The 19,628-nt window shown below is 36.5% G+C and overlaps 1 protein-coding gene across 1 annotated transcript in view; it reads right to left on the bottom strand.

Moving 5' to 3' along the window:
* Positions 1-216: 216 nt before the first annotated feature.
* Positions 217-19,628, bottom strand: part of LOC106135538 (band 4.1-like protein 4) — a 40,498-nt gene continuing 21,086 nt past the window's right edge. The window contains exons 5-21 of the mRNA XM_060947782.1: positions 17,198-17,295; positions 9,214-9,334; positions 8,419-8,506; positions 8,157-8,309; positions 6,452-6,606; positions 6,117-6,220; positions 5,838-5,916; positions 5,394-5,588; positions 5,081-5,230; positions 4,908-4,983; positions 4,526-4,611; positions 4,061-4,243; positions 3,693-3,833; positions 3,340-3,579; positions 2,685-2,994; positions 1,390-1,574; positions 217-977 (exon numbers count right to left, since the gene is read on the bottom strand). Coding sequence (XP_060803765.1) covers positions 962-977; positions 1,390-1,574; positions 2,685-2,994; positions 3,340-3,579; positions 3,693-3,833; positions 4,061-4,243; positions 4,526-4,611; positions 4,908-4,983; positions 5,081-5,230; positions 5,394-5,588; positions 5,838-5,916; positions 6,117-6,220; positions 6,452-6,606; positions 8,157-8,309; positions 8,419-8,506; positions 9,214-9,334; positions 17,198-17,295 — 2,380 coding nt within the window. The 3' untranslated portion in view covers positions 217-961. The remainder of the gene's footprint in view (positions 978-1,389; positions 1,575-2,684; positions 2,995-3,339; positions 3,580-3,692; positions 3,834-4,060; positions 4,244-4,525; positions 4,612-4,907; positions 4,984-5,080; positions 5,231-5,393; positions 5,589-5,837; positions 5,917-6,116; positions 6,221-6,451; positions 6,607-8,156; positions 8,310-8,418; positions 8,507-9,213; positions 9,335-17,197; positions 17,296-19,628) is intronic.

Here is a 19,628-nt window from a genome sequence, read left to right as displayed (position 1 = left end):
TTCCTAATCGAATAGGTTCCGACTTCTATGGTCTAATTACTCACGCCCTCAAGATAAAACGATCTGTGGTTGTGTTTTCAGAAGTAGGTAAGCTTTAATTATGAAAGCATATAACTCTTTTGGAAATATTTTGTGACACTATCAGTCCTTGGTTCGCTTAGTCACTTGCAGCAAACAAAAATATACTCTGTTCAAATCACACGACTAAAATTTATTTGTGAGGAAGATTAACGACTATAGCCATAGTATAAAAAAATTAAAAACTTAAAGTCATTTACAATTGTATCCAAGAGCTTTATTTAAAAAAAATCTTCGCTATGTTTTGGATTTCTAAAATGAATAATTCCTGTTATTGAAAATCATTACAATGAAAAGCTATAAATTTCCATAACATGCATCAAGCAACTCTACATTGCTAGTTTCACAACGCAACCGCTTATACCCGTGAAGGAAACCATAGATTTTCCGCCACTAACATACCTTTCTTACCTACGTACGCTCGCATAAATCTCCCCCATAATATTTTTTCAACATATCCACGTAATCCCGGCATCCATAGTATTCGGCAATATCTTTCCCCCATCACATTATAACATTACCTTTCCTTTTCGCTTGGTCTCATACATTCCATTCGAGTGATTACCGAGCAAATCGGTTTATTTTTGGTGAGTATTCATTTCATTACTTACCATGAAATTTAGGCTATATAAAAATATTACAAAATCAAGACAATATAGTACTGCTATTCCAGTCTAGAAATTTGTTTTAACATACCCTCAATGAATATTAAGTTACAACAATAAGTTAAAACAATTACAAACTTACAAAAAAATTCAAGGAGTGGATGTGATTCATAGTTCTGTGCTCATTTCTGCGGCGCCAGGGGGCTTGCTGCTATTTGCACCGACAGATGACTTATAGGTTGCTTCCGTACTGACTTGAGTACTTTCTTTTTCTACGTTCAGTTGCTCTGCAGCCTGTTGTCGTAAATAAAAAGTTTAAATAAATAAATAAAAAAAACTTGTAAAATTAGTGAGTCTTAAATTATCAAAAATATAAGAATTCAAAGATGACGAATAAAAGTGCAACATTGAAATTAATAACAATGATATTTTAAAAGTGAGAACACATTTATTACACATAATTAAGTACACAAAACAGAAGGACATAAAAATCAAACACTTGATACTATAACCTGAATTAGCTACGAGTTAGTAACGTGTTAAGGAACGAAGTAAACCAAAACGTAAACTACACCCAACCACATGCACATACAAAACGCAATGCTTTACGAGCAATGGACGATCAACAAACCAAGGGTGCGTGCAGCTACTCATTCCGCTATTGGTTGCGACAGAATCTTGGATCCCTGGTGCGAGCCTTACTTACTGCGTGCTTTCTATGAGAGGTTTAAGGATAATGTCGAGAGTGTTGTCGTGGCGAACATGGGCGACTCGCGAATGCGTTCGCGCCAGGTTCGCATTGTAGTCCCGCGACTCCCGCGTCGGCCGCGCGTATCGCCTGGCCAGCGAACCGGTCTCGCCCACCAAAATGTTGTTGTTGCTAGCATGTCTCTGCGTACGCCAATATCATACACATGTCAAACTACCGGTGCACATTTACATAGAGTACATATATTAAGCCTGAAATTGAGACAGTCATTTATCGTTGTCACCAAAATGATATAAGGCGCAGACAATATGCTACAGTGGTGGTGGCATTTTGATACTCATTTAAGGAGGTCTGTTGCCTTTCAAAAATCATTACATAACATAAGAAATTATTCATCCAAAGTTGAGAAATTTTTGTTTTTAATTTCCACTGTAGCACTTTGAAACTTCAAGCCCCTTAAGCAAAGACAGATATATATGTATAGATAGTGTATGAAATTATACTCATAAATTTCTATCTAAGTGTCTGTCAGTGAATTAGACTAACCTACTTTTACTATACCTATACGTCGGTAAAAACGAAATATCTCACTCAGTATTTTGTATGACCACAATCATTGATTTTAATTCATCAAAGTCTGATTCAGTGGAATGAGATTATTGTTGTTCGTATGCATATTATTGTTTCGGCAGCCTGTACACGGTTAGCTTTTTCAGCGAGCCAGAAACAGGAGCTGCGGATTACCGCCAACGGCCCTCGTAAGCCCATTTAATCCCAGCATTTTTCACTTTTTTACTTAACAAGTATTTTCTCAGGTACAATAAATATAAAGGACGGGACGGCATTATTTTGATAACATTTTAGAAAATTTTAATTTGTAGATTTTACTAAACAATGAAACAGATTAAATAATTTGATTAACTTGTGTAAGACTTAGTTTTTTATAAATTAGAAAAATACACACATTTACGGCAATTCGATACATAAAAATAGTATGAATCACACTAAATGCAACACCGCCTCATGTTTAATTCATCATTAATCAGTAAACGTAATGTATAAGTTAACATTTAAGACTTGGCTAAGTAACTCGGAAAGTAAGCAAATGGCTTACTATAAGAGGTTTAGTTTTCGCATGCTCCTCAAGTAAGAGTGCATAACTCATTGTTAAATATAATTCTTGTAATAAATACAATTTGGGTGTTCATACGAACACCCATCATGTCATGATAATTAACAAACGAGGGCCGTCGGTCAGCGGAAGAATGTTAGAAAGCAAAGCGCCCACTCACGAAGAGAGAAAAGCCCCCGTCTGCGGGGTGGAGGTAGCCACGAGGGGCGAGGTCGCGCGGGCGTCGCGCCGTGGCGCTGTCGCTGGCCACCGACAGCAGCGAGCGTTGCGAACCCGAGACCCGCGCCGGCGCAGCGGGCGGACGCCGAGCGAGCGCGCCGGCGCGAGCGTCCCGCAGCGAACGCTCGCGCGCTTCCCGCCCCCCGCGCAGCCCTCGCGCCTCCACGCTGCCCGCTCCGCCCGCGATAGACCACTGCCTACTCACTGGCGCTGTCGATCCCCCCGCACCGCATTTCGCACTGTCGCTCGATCTGTAATTTGTTTTCTAAATTAATGTCGTTTTTTAGGTATGTCGTAAAAGGCGACTATGTAGATTTTAAACATAGGATTCCTTTTGTAGGTTAACAAAGGCTAATCTCGATTAAATCATGAAACCATACAGCTGAACGTGGCCTTTCAGTCTTCTTGAGACTTTATACGTATATATTAATAAAAAATACTTAATAACATAAATTTATTTCTAATTCGAAATAGTAAAATTTATGATAAATATTTTAATTAAATTAATGATATACCTATTCATTTTACATTTAATAGTTAGTTTAGTTTTAGTTTAGCCGATATAAAAAAATATTGAATGTTAAATCTTTAGTTACCTCTCTGACGAATACGCATAATCCTGATCTGCGCCAAGCCCCGAGTCAGTATGTTCGTGTGAAACTCTCGCGCTGCCTGATATCAATTCGCCACTGGAACTGTTGCTATTGCTGTTGGTCACGGGGCTATATGGGTTGTTGTTATTCGACACTGGGGTCACATTGCCTTTGTAACCATTGTTCGTGAGGAAATCATCTCCATTCCTATTAACCGTATCATCGTAACTAGGATACACACGTCTGGAAATTTTATTGTAATGAGATATTTTACATATATCCAAAATACTTACATTACCAAGTAAGGGTTTACGATTTAAGTATGTAACTGTAATGTAAATAAATCCTTGTCTTACCTGCCGTGTTTCTCACTGCTTGTTCTGTGTGAGCTTAGGGTACTGGTGATGGACCGGAGAGACCCTTGATTATGACTGTCATGGTTCTTGCCGTGTGACGAGGCACTTTTGTCTCGTCTTGCTAACGATCCATGTTCCGTTCTAAATAAAAATAAATGTTATTGAATTCAGATGTATGAAAACCTTCAAGTGGGTATGTATAATGACTATCTACATATTTCGATGCAATCATGTCAAAATAATTTTATCCACTGTAAAATTTTGATAAATAAAACAGAGAGGCAAGAAAATAGCGGGACAATTTCTCTCTCCGCGAGATGCAAAATTATACTATAGAATAATGAAAATTTATTTTAATGTATACTTACTGCCTGTGTTTTGAAGATGTCCTTAATTTAGTTTGCCGAGCATGACTAGTCTGGACCACTGTGTAAGGAATTTCTTTGAGTTGTTCTTCAGTCATACCCGTCGTGTCAACTAAAGAAAATTCTAAATGCTGTTTCAGTTCATTGGGTAGCCACTTCTTGTCATTTGGCGACCCAGATCGAGACCTAATAATAAAATAACTCAATGAACAATTGTGAAGAAGTAATAAATTCGCCAATGAGAAATGCCTTCGAAATTATAATCTGTTTAAAATAAGTCAAACAACAAATCACGTTAATTGTGTCACTCTGATATGTAACCAAGTCAATATTTTTTTTACGATTTGCAAATTCAACAACTTAAGAACCCAATATTTTACGAATTTTAGTTTTGGGGTTCAGAATGATTTATCTGTGGTACCAATGACATCAGATATAACTGTTAGCTGACAAATATCAGATACTGACCGATGTTTTCTGTGCCTTCTGTGCCTATGTGATGACCTATGTGTTCCTGTCTCCGGTTCCATTTGAGACCGACGTACACTTGCAACCTATAAGTAACATAAAGTTAATATAAATAATATAAAAAAAGAAAGTGAATGACTGATTTACATATCAACGCACAACTCATACGCTGAGTCTAGACTTCAAATTTGGCGTTGTAGGTTCTTCATGTGGTCTAAGGGTGCTCTAAGAGAGGATTTCCCAAATTTCCCGCGGAAACTGGAATTGTGGTGATTTTTCAGTTTACGCGGCTGGAGCCTTGGGCGTACTCTAGTATTATATGTACACTAAGAAATAAAACTAAAGGTACTGTTTGTTATAAATGAAAGTGTTATTATTTTACCTGAACTACACCACCAGCATTTGTCTGCCTTAAAACTTCTTTCCACTGTGATTCTGATTCTATTAGCTCGTACTCTCTGAAACAATATTTCATGTTTTACTTTCAGTGGGCTGTTACAAAGATGAGACCGTCTCAATATATCCTTCAGTTCTATTAGAAAGAAGAAGACTTACTTGGGATCAGGTTGTAAGTCGTCTCTTTCGGAGCCCGATTCGTGCTTGTGTCGAGAGCGATGTCTGCGGTGCTTGCGACCAGACCTGCCAGAGCCTCGGGACAACTCGCTTTCCGCATCGGATTGCTGTCGCCTCGACCGATGTTTGTGCCTATAGAATATTGTTGCATTAAGTTGAGCAGTTGGAAAAAAATGCTTACATGTTTATCAATAAAAAAAAATCATAAGTAGCCTGAGATTATTTTGTAAATGCTTTGCCAAAATTGACAATACATCAGCGAAACTCTTCTACAAATAAAGCAGTAAATTCTTACTTCCTATTGGTTCTTGAGTCATTGGAACTCTGTGAGTCAACGGAGGCGGATCGATGTCTCGGCGCTGGTGGCGGTCTGGTGGCTGTGGGGGACGCGGAGTACAGCCCCCGCCGAGTTGGGGCTGACCGCGTCGAACGGGGAGACCCGCCATGTGGGGCAGTATTCGGCGGGGGACCCGACATTTCGCCGCTTATTCTATGTATAAATTCAATTGTGTCTAAATTCCAAGCAATAAAATAGGCAATTAAACAAAGAATTTTTAGCCGCGGTTCAAAGGTTCAAGAGCGGTCGTTATGGGTCTTATGACCCGGAATTTGTGGGTAATATTTTTTGTAACATAATATCTAAGATAATTTATATAAGTCGTATTACATTATACTATTGTTTTTAGTTCAAATGATCTATTTTGAACAGAAATTTTGATAACCTATTACGTAAACTTACGAATTAGGCCTGTGCACTGAGGTAGGTTGTTTCATTTCTGGAGGGCAGTCTTTTATTCTCAAGTCTTCAAGTTTAGGCACTGAAAAGTAATACACTCTTTACGTCCACACTCAAACCAATATTTATAAAAACAAATGTTCTTTGTAAGTACGTAAAATCTCTACACAATTTATGCATTGGCATCCGAGTGAAATAGAACCTAAAAAGAATATACTGAAAAAGTACATTTCAGTTCTAAATACAAAAACAGAGCCATATTAATAGTTTAAATAAAATTACCGTCATGCAATGTTAAGGAGTGCGAGACGTGTGAGGGTCGAGAGATGCGTCGAGACGGCGTGCGAGTGAACACGGGCGGCGGCCGCGGTCGTGTCCCTCGACCACTAATAAAATAAGAAAATATAAAAATATGTATACATATACAAACAAAACATCTAAATAAAAAACATTTATATATAACGATTGGAATAATTGTAATGATAATGATGTTAACCCCTTAAATCATTAAATTTCTGTAATCTAATACTTAATTTAGTACCTAGAGCCGAAGCTGGAGGGGTCGGTTACCTTAGTATTTTTAAGAATAGAATATAAGTGACAAAATCTTTATTTACCTATTTCTCAACCGTGTGCCCAAGGCAAAGATATCTGCGGAGGCCGGGGAGGTCTGCTGCAGCCTGAAGAACGCATGGTGGTCGGAGCAGCATCGCCAGAGATGACGACACGCGGCCCGTGTCGGTGATTCGAAGCCGTACGTTGACGCGTCATTCTAAAACAATACGTACATTTTTCAGTTGGACTTTACTACAACGAGGAGACGATTTATACAAGTGAGTAGAGTAGTAGTAGAGTAGATACACAATGTATAACTTAATTCTGCCAATGCCAAGAATACAAATCCCAATCTATCATTAGTATGTTTTGATAAAAATTGTTAAGGAATTACAATGTTAACAAACTTCAAGATTTATGTTGAGAATATAAAGCGCATTGATTGATATACGAAATGGATTTCACTTTATTACTATGGGAAAAGTTAAGCACAAATTAAACAACACCAGCAGCATAGCTCTTAACTAAATTCCAACATGAATACAACACAGTCTTAGAAGCATTGTTATTTAAATGTGCCATAAAGTCTACTTATGTAACTTAAATCCTTTCAGGGGATTTAGATTTCATCACAATTTTCGCAACGGGAAGGTAGCATTAATAACGTGGGTATTGTGCAGGCGGATTTGCATAATTCCCTCACTTAGACGTCTGCTATCTAATGACACATTCATAACTCAAGAGCTCTAATAGGAACAAATGCATAATTTAGAAGATATCATTGAAGTCAATATGAACATCGCTGCGAGTGGCGCGCCATATTTTATTACATACTCGCTGTTGCCCGCGGCTCCGCCCGTGTGTAAGTACTTTTCGCGTAACCTGCAAAAACTAAAATTTTCCAGAGTCGGACCTATAAAAGAATTCTATACCTAGTATAATATTCCCGTGCCAATTTTATATAGCGATATCATTGCTATGATATCAAACATAAAATAATAACAAACTCGTACACACCATCATGAAAACCGTGTTCAACCTAGTTAATAGTTTTGAAACAGTGCTTGAAATAAATTTTCAATTGACCATACTTCTTTTATGACATAAACCTTAACTGATTTTGACGAAACAATGTTTTTACAACGTTCCTTATAATCCTGTAAAAACTGCGTTTAAATCCGTTTTGTTGATTCGAGGTACCAGACAGACAGAGAGACAATAATTCCAAAAATAGTTCTTTTGGTTTCTGTTTCTCTACTTTAATCGTCCCCTATCAGTTTTTTGAAAAAATGTTTAATCCACAGACTATATAAGTTTATATGTATTGATTGATAAGCATTCCCTTAACACTTGAATTTCAGTTTCCCTAACCGTAGTAAATCTAAATTCCGTTTTGTAAATAAAATTTATAAAATATCGTGTAATCCTTCGCAAAGAGAGCTCAGACCATTAAAGATAACTGAAAAGTTTTGGCAGTGCAAACAGAAAAGTATTTTATGCTGAAAGTTGGAAATAACTGTGCCGTAGCTACCATATCAGTAGTCGCCCAGAGCGCTGTAAATACTGGCTCAGTTGTACGCGACTTATCTGTAATTGCCTCCTAGCGAATGTCTTTGAAGGAAGCGCAAAAGGTGGACTCCCATCTTGCACTAGCATTCAAAGTGCGCTATCAGTACTTACCATCTCGACCAAAACCGGGTCAAGAAGCTCGCAGTTTAACGTTTATTTATTTGCAATGCTAGTTTAACTCGGAAGGAGGGTGCTTACATTTTTATCCGCTACGCGAAGCATGAAGTACCGCCCCTTGTAGTAAAGTTTGGAGACTCGGGGCCAGTAGTAGTTGGCAACTGTATGTTTGCCTCGTAACAGCAAAAGACCGCTCGGCGCCAGCCCGAGGAAATATTCTACATTATCTTCACCCTGTGAAATATAAAGGCTAATATGTATTTGACACTATAGTGTACTAAGTGTTAGCTTGCGTGTTTCATAAGTAAATGTAGTTGTTTATTATTTGATTGAAATGACATACCAGGACAGGATGAAGATCAACGCCATACATGTCAAGCCATTTCACTTTATCGAGATAGCTCAACTCGGCTTGCGCTGGAGATATACCCCTGTAAAAAACCATAAATTTTATCCATGAAATTCAAATACCACTCATCCCAATTAAACCGTTGAGGGTCATAAACAAAATACATTATGCGTGAACCCTAAATGACGCTGAAAATGGCGTCGGCGGTCGTCCTCACCGCCCTAAGCCGCCGCTCACTTGGTGTTAAAAGTAGGTACACATAATTTGCATGTAATTGTGGCTTTGTGACGACGGGCGTCGCCCGACACTGCATCTTTGCACAGTTAAAAATTCATTCAATTAGGCGAGAAAGGCGGTGGAGTTTAATTTCCGCGCGCGTCGCTTTCGGCGGCTCAACTGCTCCTTGTGAAACTTAATTCTTGAAAACTAGCTTTGTACAGATTTCCTCGGTAGAGACTAAGTAGCGTCTCATAGTGTTTAGTATTATTGAGTTACTGGGCTTTAATGCTTTTTATTTGTCACATGTAAACTCTGTGCATGTGCACGAAATAAAATGTACCTATCTCATTATGTAAGTGACATGTGTAGTAGTCGTCTGGAACTTCATAAAACTTTTAATGGAGTTCTTGCTACGAAACTTAGATAATGTAGAAACTCGAGTATTTCATGTGTAAATGTTATGCAGGTTTATACTTACAATGATGCGTATGCTAACAACACAAAGTGGGTAAAGTATGTAATACTATAACTATACGATAAGTACCTGTATTATAATTTAATGTCTCTTACGTGAGAGTGCGGTGTATGTCAGCAGCGCGTGTCTCCAGCTCTGGCGTTTGGTGGGAGAGCAGACGAAACTCCGCCACGTAGCCCGGTGCGTGCCGACGCGGGTCATAGTCCCCCAACTCCGCTAATGAAAAAAATATTGTTATTGTAAGCTATTGGTTAATGTTTCTAATTACGTAAAAAAAGGTGGTAAAAAGATTTTACAAGATTTCATATTCAAAGTGTTTACAAATATAATTCTGAAGATGTAAATATGCCTGTCAGCTTACACAAATGCACATCTTAAAAATATGACATTCTCATGAAGCCATTCAGCTGACAGAGTACTCCAACCAAATAGATAGAAATAAACAGGGCGTGCGAGAGCGTTCCATTTTTGGAACAAATGCGGGAAGCGTCTCCAAAATATCCGTGACAAACAACCAAATAAACACCCCGCATTGCCGTGTCCTTATTGTGATAGCAATCCTGCTTTGTAGCAATTGCGATTAATTTAATAAAGATGGGGATCTTGTTGTCCTAAACAAATATGTTTACAGTACCTACACGTTAGTACCGCTTACCATGTCAAGTAAATAAGAGTTAATTAAGAACTTTAACAGTAGCCTAATTTCATTGTATAACACCGAAATTCATTAAATAACCAAAAGTACATTAATTAGCTCATTTCTTAAATTCTACGGAAATAACGATGAAATAATTAAGATTAATGTAAGTGGACTCAACACGTAGGGTGCATCACGTTACACCATTTACGGAACACACTAGAAAAACTATGACTAGTGAACGAGTCTGACAGTCATTGCCCGTCGTATATCTTTTTTTTGTGCTCGGAAATCGCAACATCTGGTTCGCCCGCCAGAACGTACATAAAGAAGTTCGGACTTTCCATACGTTATATTCACGCCTGCCCGGAGAATGTTCATCGATTCTACAAAAAATGCGACGAGGAGCGGAAGACGAATAGTCTAGAAAAATATTCTTTGTACTTCAGATACATTCAGCTAAAATTTTGTTGAAAATATAAACAAAATAAATCTTGTCAATGAGTTATTCGAATTTTTATTCGAATATATAGCTCGTATATATTTTGAATAAGAAATGGGGATGAATTAAAAAAAAAGTAATTCTTTTCTCATTGTACCAACCGTGTTATTTTTTTAAATTAACATCTTTCAATTTGTAACAAGAAGCTTAAGATAGCCATAAATCTAAATATATTTTTAAACGCTCTACTTGGAGTTTACGAGCCCTTTAACACGCCTTTGATACAGATTTAAAAGCAAAATAAAATGTAAGAGGGGCTGAATTTCTAAAAGTACTTATTTATTTTTGTAATAACGATATTTCATAAACATTCTAAGACGTATCACGTATTCAAATGCGGGAACATCAATTGATTCTAAAACCGCAATTTATAGGCGAATTATTACTTACTTCGAACATCAAAGTATTCTATCGACTGATGGTTTCCATCAGACGAAGGTACTTTGTTTAGGCAAGTCTGATGTGTGGAATCTGTTTCGCATTTTACATGTGAGTGATCTCGGTCACAAAATAGGATGGGCATAGAAAACTCATATCATTGACAGAAGTTATTATAAGTATGATTTTATCCTAAAAGCCGAATTTTTAACCGACTTCATAAAAGGAGGAGCTTCTCAATTCGACCGTATTTTTACATTTTGTAGAAAAGTGTTTTTTAGTGGGATAGTGTATTACAACAAGTTATATATATAGTTTCGGGCATATCACCGATATTTTTGGTGTTCTTAGTTAATCAAGTGTAACTAAAATTAAAGTTAATAAATTTATGTAAATGATAGTAGAACGGAGAAGACAATAGATAACCACTATTTCCTGCAATTGAAACTATATCATTTTACATACATACAGTCATATGCATATCACGTATTCAGCCTTTAAAGAGTCGACAGGTCTAACAATATCTAAAAGATTTAAAGGTGCAACTTCTATCAAGTTCGATAGTGGAATTGAGTTTCAGGACAATAATTTTACATGAATACAAAACAAAGTACAGCTGAATTTGTTTATTATAAAAGAATTAACATCCTGTACTCGCTTTAGTTTATGTAGGAATGTGGTGATATGAGAACACATTGAGAACATCGATCATGCGGCATCGGCGAACCGCCCATACGCCGTCTGCTAGACGAATGATGTTGACGACCGCACATATAAATAAAGTGGCTCACCGAATACTCAGAAAACCATATGTAAACCAAACACATTAAAATTTAAGCTGGTAATGTTTTCCTATATATGTACCTAACTCCCGGGAAATATGTAACGATCAAAACTTGTTCTTAAAAAGTTTTGTAAATATTCTGAAGGTCTATCTTAACAAAATAAAACATCACAGAACAACTTCTGTGCTTATTATAATAAGAGGTTTTCTCATAAAACGGTAATGGGACTGGATAATTTCGGATGCAAAAGGCGGAAAATCGCGTATATTTTACGTTACCTGCTTGGGAAATATACACAAATGAGCTTGCTTTTACTTGGCAGTATTGTTTACATCGTCCGTAGACATTCATTTTTTTAAATATATTTGAATTGTTTACTTTTCTATTACACTCATTATTAAATAAAGAATCAAGTACTTATAATAAGGTATACACTCTTATAAAAGTCGGTCGATTTGACATGGATTCTATTGACATTACCTCGCTAGGTATGTGATTAGTTTTACATGTACATTTGAAAGTGTATTAAAATTTTATTAGAAGCAGAAGAAATTTGAAAGCGTTCAATATAATCGAACACACAAGTGATTGTAATGTAGGTCAAAGCTGCGTACTTGTATCTTGCGTCAGCATAATCATATAGAAACCTGTAACAAGTTTGCACGTCCGGTTCGCCCGGGCCCTCAGGATGTACGGTCGCGTTCATAATTGCAGTCATAGTTCGCAAAACTTTATAGCTTGCACCGCTGCTATCACTCACACATTCACACAAATAACACAATAAACAACAAGTTGGGTAACCCGCCATCAAGAAGAGGGTAGTGAAAAAAAAAAAGTCGTCCGCTAATAATCAACACAGCGACACGCCACACAGCGGAGATCCATGGTGGAACAGTACGAAAATAATGGCTTCATACCGACCAGAATATTTGCGGAACAGTTCGACACATCAGTGGTTACTGTTTTGTGTTTGCACCGTGAGGGACTACACCACAGACAGCCAGCAAGAAAGCCGTATTTATCAGAAATAAATAAGCAAAAACGTTTAGAATTTGCTCGGCAGTATTTGGATTTTGACTGGAAAAAAGCGATATTTACGGACGAAAAGTTCGTTTATTTTATGTCATCACAACACGGTAGACTTCATTTATTTATGGCGAAGAAATGCAACTCGGTATGAAGAAAAAATATTGTGCCAAATATGGAGTCTGGACACATCTCTGTAAATATGTGGGGCTGGATGAGTGCTGCTGGACCTGGGGAACAGGTGTGGATAGCAGGACGCGCTTCGGCTGCTAATTATGTGCAAGTGCTGCAAGAAACCATGTTACCAACTGTGCGGTGTATTTATCCGATTGATGATATACCAACAATATCATTTGTGCAAAACAACTGCCCTGTGCATCGAGTCCATATAGTGCGTGAAAGGTTCTGCCAATTTATATTAAAAGTACTAATTACTTAGATAGTATTTTAAGGACAGCTTCAATATCTTTTCTTTATGAAAACGAATAATTAAGCTGTAACCTTAATAACAGGAGATAAGTGGATGATACAATTAGTGTAATATACTATATATGTATAGCTTTATATAATCATCAATATGTAAATAAAACTATAGGTAAACTGTTCCAATAAAATTTACTAATTTTAATTATTGAATGTTTTATTTTGCTCCCTCTTGTTTAATATTACTTGCTGATTTCCGTGTTTGAAAACACGGGTATTGTAATTCTTAGATATCAGTTAGTTGGTTAGTCAGTCAGTTACTTAGTTCAAATGGCACCTTGAAACATTAAAAATTGTCAATAACACTAAAATAGACAAAAAAATCCTTGAATAACTTCGGAATCCAAGTAACGCTAGTAACTAGAACTAGCGAGTGTGAGCAAGCGAGTTTATCTAATATATCTTAGATCTCACTTGCTCACACGAAGTAATAAAATTGCTACCCAATAACTTTCAAAGGAACCACAACCTATGTTAGGGTCGTGTGCAGACAAACTTTCAACCTTATTAAAATGACATAAGTCTGGCAGGCTTTCCTTTCCTCTACAGGCAAATCTTATGCAAATAATGAGAGACGACGATATTTCGATCGACAATTATCGGGCCCAGTTCGGCCATCGTTGATTACCGTCTCTTTCTGTTTTGTTATGTTATATGTCATAGAATAATAAACTCTTTTACTTAGTAATCATTGGTATTAAAGACCGTATTCATTTGAAGGAATATTTATTCTTTTAAATATGCATGTGTGTGTGTATCTAGTGGAACCACAGTGCACGCTATTTTAACCCGTAAGAATTTTAAAACTATGACTGCAGATATGAACGCGATCGTACGTACGTAGTACATCCTGAGGGCCCGGTCGGGATGGCGGTGAGATTAGATGCAAACGATGCTCGCTGATGGCTCATTTACCTCTTGAATAACGCATCGATATTAGGCCGCCGACGCTGCTTTTACGCGCCATAACATTTGTAAGACCGAACATAACAGTTCTCGCAAACATTATTTTCTTTTTATTGTGTTTATGGTATTTTTGTTTACTTTTTTCAATGCTTTTAATACGTGTATTAAAAGCATTGAAAAAAGTAAACAAAAATACCATACTACATCGTGATGTAGTAGACTCTTTTTTTTACCGTATAAATTATTTTTATTTAATATATTTATTAAAACTTTCTTGCGCCTAAAATTTGTACAATAGGCAAATTCAAATACAAAACTTTTATTCATTATTGGGACACTTTATATCACTTAAAAATTGTCATATCTTTTGGTTTCACATTGGTTGACATAAAATAATTTACTTAAAATTAAGTTTACTGCCGCTTCCACTTCGCAGAAGAAGCGGTAACAAACTGCACTTCACTATTTTCTTCAACAACCAAACCTAACCAAACTTAAAACAGAAATGTTGACGAGAGAATACATTGTTGTGATTAATTGAGTGTACTAAATTTTGATTAAGGTTTAAATCAAACTACAATTCTTAACGATTTCAGGTAATAAGCATTCTCACAACATAATACTTAATGGCTTCTACAATTTACCTAGTGGCAAAAATAAGCAGATGTATTTTATATTTTAATGGAATACCAATATTACTCACTTTCGCGACGTCAATTTATTATTACGATACGCAGAGCTGACTATAGAATATCGAAATCTGAGACGATGAAAATAATTAACAAGAATCATCAAAGGAAACCCCGGGAAGATATTAATTAATGTCTAATAAAGCAGGATGTTGTAGATTTTATATGAGTTTCCATAAAATTCATATTTCTCTTTCAAAAAAATATTGAAAATATTTCCAATTTAGTTCGATATTGAAAGTGGCAGACGAGAATTTCCGATAATTTGACCGCATTTGTGGCGAGAGGACGTCCGCTGTATCTCGCCGGTGCAGCGTCTCCGAGAAGAATGGAGGTGCCGCACCCAGTGATATTAAATGTAATTCCGAACTGACTATTTACAGACATCAACGGAAAATAAATATTTTCAGGCTTCAGGAGAAATATCCGAGGTTCATACAGAATATGTTTTGATTTATATTCGCTATCGAATTTAAAGAAAAGGAGCATCTCAATTTATTTTCATATTTTAGTTAGATACCCAATAAAACCATTTTAGTTAAATCAGTACGTTAATCCACATCGCAAAGAATCATCTCATGATTATGACACAAATTCATTAAGGGGCTTTAAAAGCTTCCAATAATCTGAATAATCTTTTAGCAGAGTTGTAGTCCAGCCCATACAAATTGGGCGATTAACTGAGACCACTTCACATGATACATCACACGTATTTCTAAACTAAAATGTAATTAATTTTTGCTCTGCACATACCAAAAAAACATGCCAGAGCACACTGAATGACACATCGAAAAACAAAATACATTGTGCATTCTATACCATGCGTTAGCTTTACATTTCCAGTTTTTGTATAAAATTTAATCGAACACATTCACTTTAAAATTCAATGCAGATGGGTAGGGTATGTACTCGTAGTCGACAATTTTTATTTTTTTTTTTCGGTTTTTTTTTTTAGTTTGAAACATGTTGTGAATAATGCCTGAACAATTATTTTTAAAACAATAATATGTAGAGGGCTATACAAATTGAGAAGCACCAAAATAAAAGAGCAGTCGTTAAAGTTGTTTTTACTCGCAGGACTATAATGGTGGTGATTGAACGCAGATAACCGTATACTATAAATTTATTCCAATGAATTTCCATAAACAGTTTAAAGTATCACTGTTGCTTATGCCATTAGGTACTACGAGACGAGTACAGAAAACGCATAGCCGAAAGTATGTTCTTTGCGTGTTGTCAGTTGTACGGCCCGCTACTACGCTGCCAGCAGCACCCCAAGTACTGGAGCTAGGCTTGTACAAGCTTGAGCTCCACTTTCCGTAATTGCTTTTTCCACTTTGTCTAGAATGCAAATATTTAGTTTGCCTCAAAAGTAAAAAAGTTGGCATATAAATTACTTGAGGAGCGTAAAATGATTGGCTGAGAGTAGGAGGTTTCCGATATACCCTCGAGGACAAAACACCAGGATTAAGCACCTACGAAGTGCACAAGCTAGTGACTGCTTAGTTTATATGCTTCCCCGAAAACCTACACCGCCAGCGGTTCGTATTTTATAAAGTGACCGTAAAAGAGCCGTTTTACGAGACCGTTCGCGAGTACTCGCAATCAGGTTAATAAAATAGGTGTGCTATTATATGAAATGGCTTACAGGGCGGTGTATCGCGCCGGGTGCCAAGTGGGAAGTAGCGGGTTAGTGCCCGCACGACACTTTGTAAGCGGGGCACGGCTGCCGCTCGCGGATTTTACCGCCACTATTGCCACAGAGAAACTCTAATTCGTGTCGCCCACTGTTTACAACAGAAATACGAGTTACCCTGGATTATGAACCTCATTTGTAATTTTTATAGGGTAAAATAACAAGCAATGTGTTTGTAATAGTCACGTCTTATGTACGTTTCAAACAGATAAGTACTCATTTTCATGTCCAGGATTCAGATCCCCGTAACGTTGTAGTATGGTAGATGTAATAACATCATCCCTTTTGGGGTTGACATAGTTTCGAAAAGACTGAACCTGCACGTCCAGCTATATGGAATTGAGATTTGTTGACTTGTTGCTAATAAACCATCCTTGACTTGGCTAATACAAGAGGGACTATATAATAATGCTTAATTCATATCACGTGAACTTATATGTAAGTAAATATTCCACTACGAATAAAAGATTAGATTAGAAACAAGACAAACCGACTCCTGAAAACGAGCCCCATATATCAAAGCCTCCAAGTAGGCTTTATTATTACCTATTCGTCTAGACAGAATAAACCAAGCAAAATGTTTGCGTAGTCAACTTCGTCAAATATGCAAAAATATTACGTAGGCAAAAAGCCTGGAGAAAGTAAGTAGTTACATTCAAATTTATAAAAAAAAATAGTTTGTTTTTTAATACAAAGGTTTAGCATAGTAATATGATTTTAAATCTTATAGAAATGTCAAAGTCAATTGCGCAACTAACGTGGTGCAAACTACTTAGTTAATAATAATTATTACTGTAAGTATCTATTTAAGTTTAGAAGGCAGTGAAAACCTGTATCTACAATGTTTTTGGATTATGTGGTTTGATTGTCCGCACGAGGCGCTGTACACCTTGTACGGTGAATTAATTTATTATATATATATTTGAATGATTACATTCAAATGAATAAAATAACTTTATACTTTATTTATTACTTACATTGCAAAACGAACGCTGCTAACTCAGCACCAAGATCGAAGCCAACGGGCAGCCGGCCTCGGAGCACGTCTTGTTTCAACTGCAGGAACAGCTGGTATCTACACCAAACATACATCAATTATTAACGACGATTAATTAATTTAAGAATCAGCAGTCAAAAAATCATTACATTATTCGATTCTACGGCTGAAAATGTAAATATTTTTAAGCTGCTTTTTAAGATCAAAGACTAAGAAGGTAAATGAAGAAAAAAATAAAATAAACAAAACGACAAGAGAGTATCAAATATTTAAACACTCGAGGGACTGAAAGTAGCTCGAGGGTAATGGTCTACAAATTAAATGACGATTTTGTCTGCGAAACCAAATTGTATAATTGGTGAGACAGAGTCTGAAGTGACAAAACGAGCAATAAAAGTTTGTCTAGACTTTCTGCTGACTCCTGAAAGAGCTGCTTCGTTACGGAATATTTTATGTAAGATACTTATGTATTTCTAGTAACGCTTGAAATGCATTGTGCGAAGACATGCGCCCTTAAAAGAAAATTAAATATTTAAACATCTCAAAGAATTTATGAGTATTAAACTGCGGCTTTTATTCAAAGGAAGGCGTCTCCCCCGTATTGTAGCAACAGAGATAAATGCGGGCGAACCGACTGCGCCGCGTCAACACCGTAATAACGAAATTTTAATAAAACATCTTACCTTCCAAAGAGAACAAAATGTAATAATGGAAACTTTTCAAACATTTTCTAACTGACTGCTATTGTTGTAAAGTTTAAAATTACTACGAAAAGTGTACTTTGATGGTACGAATGAAAAATTTATTACTACGAAAAGAGAGCTGATTCAAGTTTCACCAGGACGAAACTGTTTTAAAATAACAAGCCTTTTTAAGAGTGTCCAATTAAAACAGGTTTCAGGAGAACGTTCCATAAGGATGTTTATTTAAACATTGGTAACTAAGCTGTGAAGCTCACAGAAACGCCTGGCCCATTCATTAAGTTAGCTGTTCAGTTCACATAGGTCAAGAAGTGGGCGCTCTTGATCAGGTTAGCAGCAGGTTTGCCAAACCTGGGTGGAGATTAGCTTAAAGTATAGATTTGTTTACATGAAAACTAAAGGCTTGCATAATTCCATACTGGTCCATCGCCTTGGCCAGTACATACGTTGGCCCAATGTGAACAACTGCAAAGGCCGTAGAAGTCAGAAGCACGTCAGTTTACGAGCTCGCAGTTTACTACGAGAGCACTAGACCGCCTTTTGTTCCCTACCAACTTTACTTCTTTTATGATCATGAAAATTTAACAGTTAGTAATAAAGCTGAAAAGATATAGCTAGAGGCATTTATTCGTCCTTTCTAAATGTATAAGCATAATAACAACTTTAAAGTAAGTTAACATTAAAAAAAAAATTTTTTAGAAACTATTTTATAAAACGTATCATATAACGTTTTTGTTATTATGCAATGAACCTAATTTATTACAATTAACGATGTCAGGATCGTCTAAAATTGGGTTATGTTATTGGTGAATTGATTATGTATGCTTAAAATAATTTTCCGCGCCAGAGATATTACAAAGGGATGCTTCAAAGTAACGTAACGCCATCGTAACTGTTTATTATTGTAACACAAAGTGATTGCCACGGCGCGGCGCGGCGGTTCCCATCACATAACGTTTTCTAAACAGCTACTCAACAGAACTCCCCATACGTTCAAGTGCCTCTGGGACTGCTTTTATACATTCTTGTATTTTTCTGTTGGCTTTATCTCCGTTCCGTAGCATTTAATGAGCTAAGGAAAAAGAACCGCTCTGTGGGGATTGATAGTGTTAGCATATGTGACTGTTATTGCGTCTCCAATACCATGTCTATGAGAATTTGGAGCATTTGTATAAAAAAAAATTAAATACTTCAAAAAGTGTTTCCGCCTTCGAAACCATTTTTCTTAATATTTCATAAACACGATATAAACTACCGTTTATTATGGTAAAAAATACATACAAAATTTACATCAAACAACTACTATACCCGAGTAAGTCGTTTAAAGCTTTTAAATCATAAAGCCAACAAGAAAAACAATAAAGTCTCATTAAAAACGATTTAAACTAAATTGAATAGGGAATTGCTCGGGTAAGTATCAGAAATGGCAGATTCCGCTTTCGAAGCGCTGAGTAGGTACTATCCAACGTCGGCTGCGCAGATGTGTTTTATCACCTCCTGCCCGCGCACTTTGGATGATATTAATGTATCATATGAATAGGAGTGACATTATGAAAGCATTCACGTTTGTATCCAACAGTACAAAATAGAGATGTTCCATGATCCATGTATAAAACAGAGATGTGTAATGTGTATCAACAATTATAAAGATTTTAAAAAAATATGGTTTCACTCGAAAAATAAAATATTTTCAGCACAGAAAATCAAAAT

Source organism: Amyelois transitella, chromosome 3 (genome assembly GCF_032362555.1).
Source record: "Amyelois transitella isolate CPQ chromosome 3, ilAmyTran1.1, whole genome shotgun sequence".
NCBI classification, from domain to species: Eukaryota; Metazoa; Arthropoda; class Insecta; order Lepidoptera; family Pyralidae; genus Amyelois; species Amyelois transitella.
The sequence above is the reverse complement of the archived record's forward strand: the minus strand, read 5'-3'. Positions and strand labels throughout refer to the sequence as shown.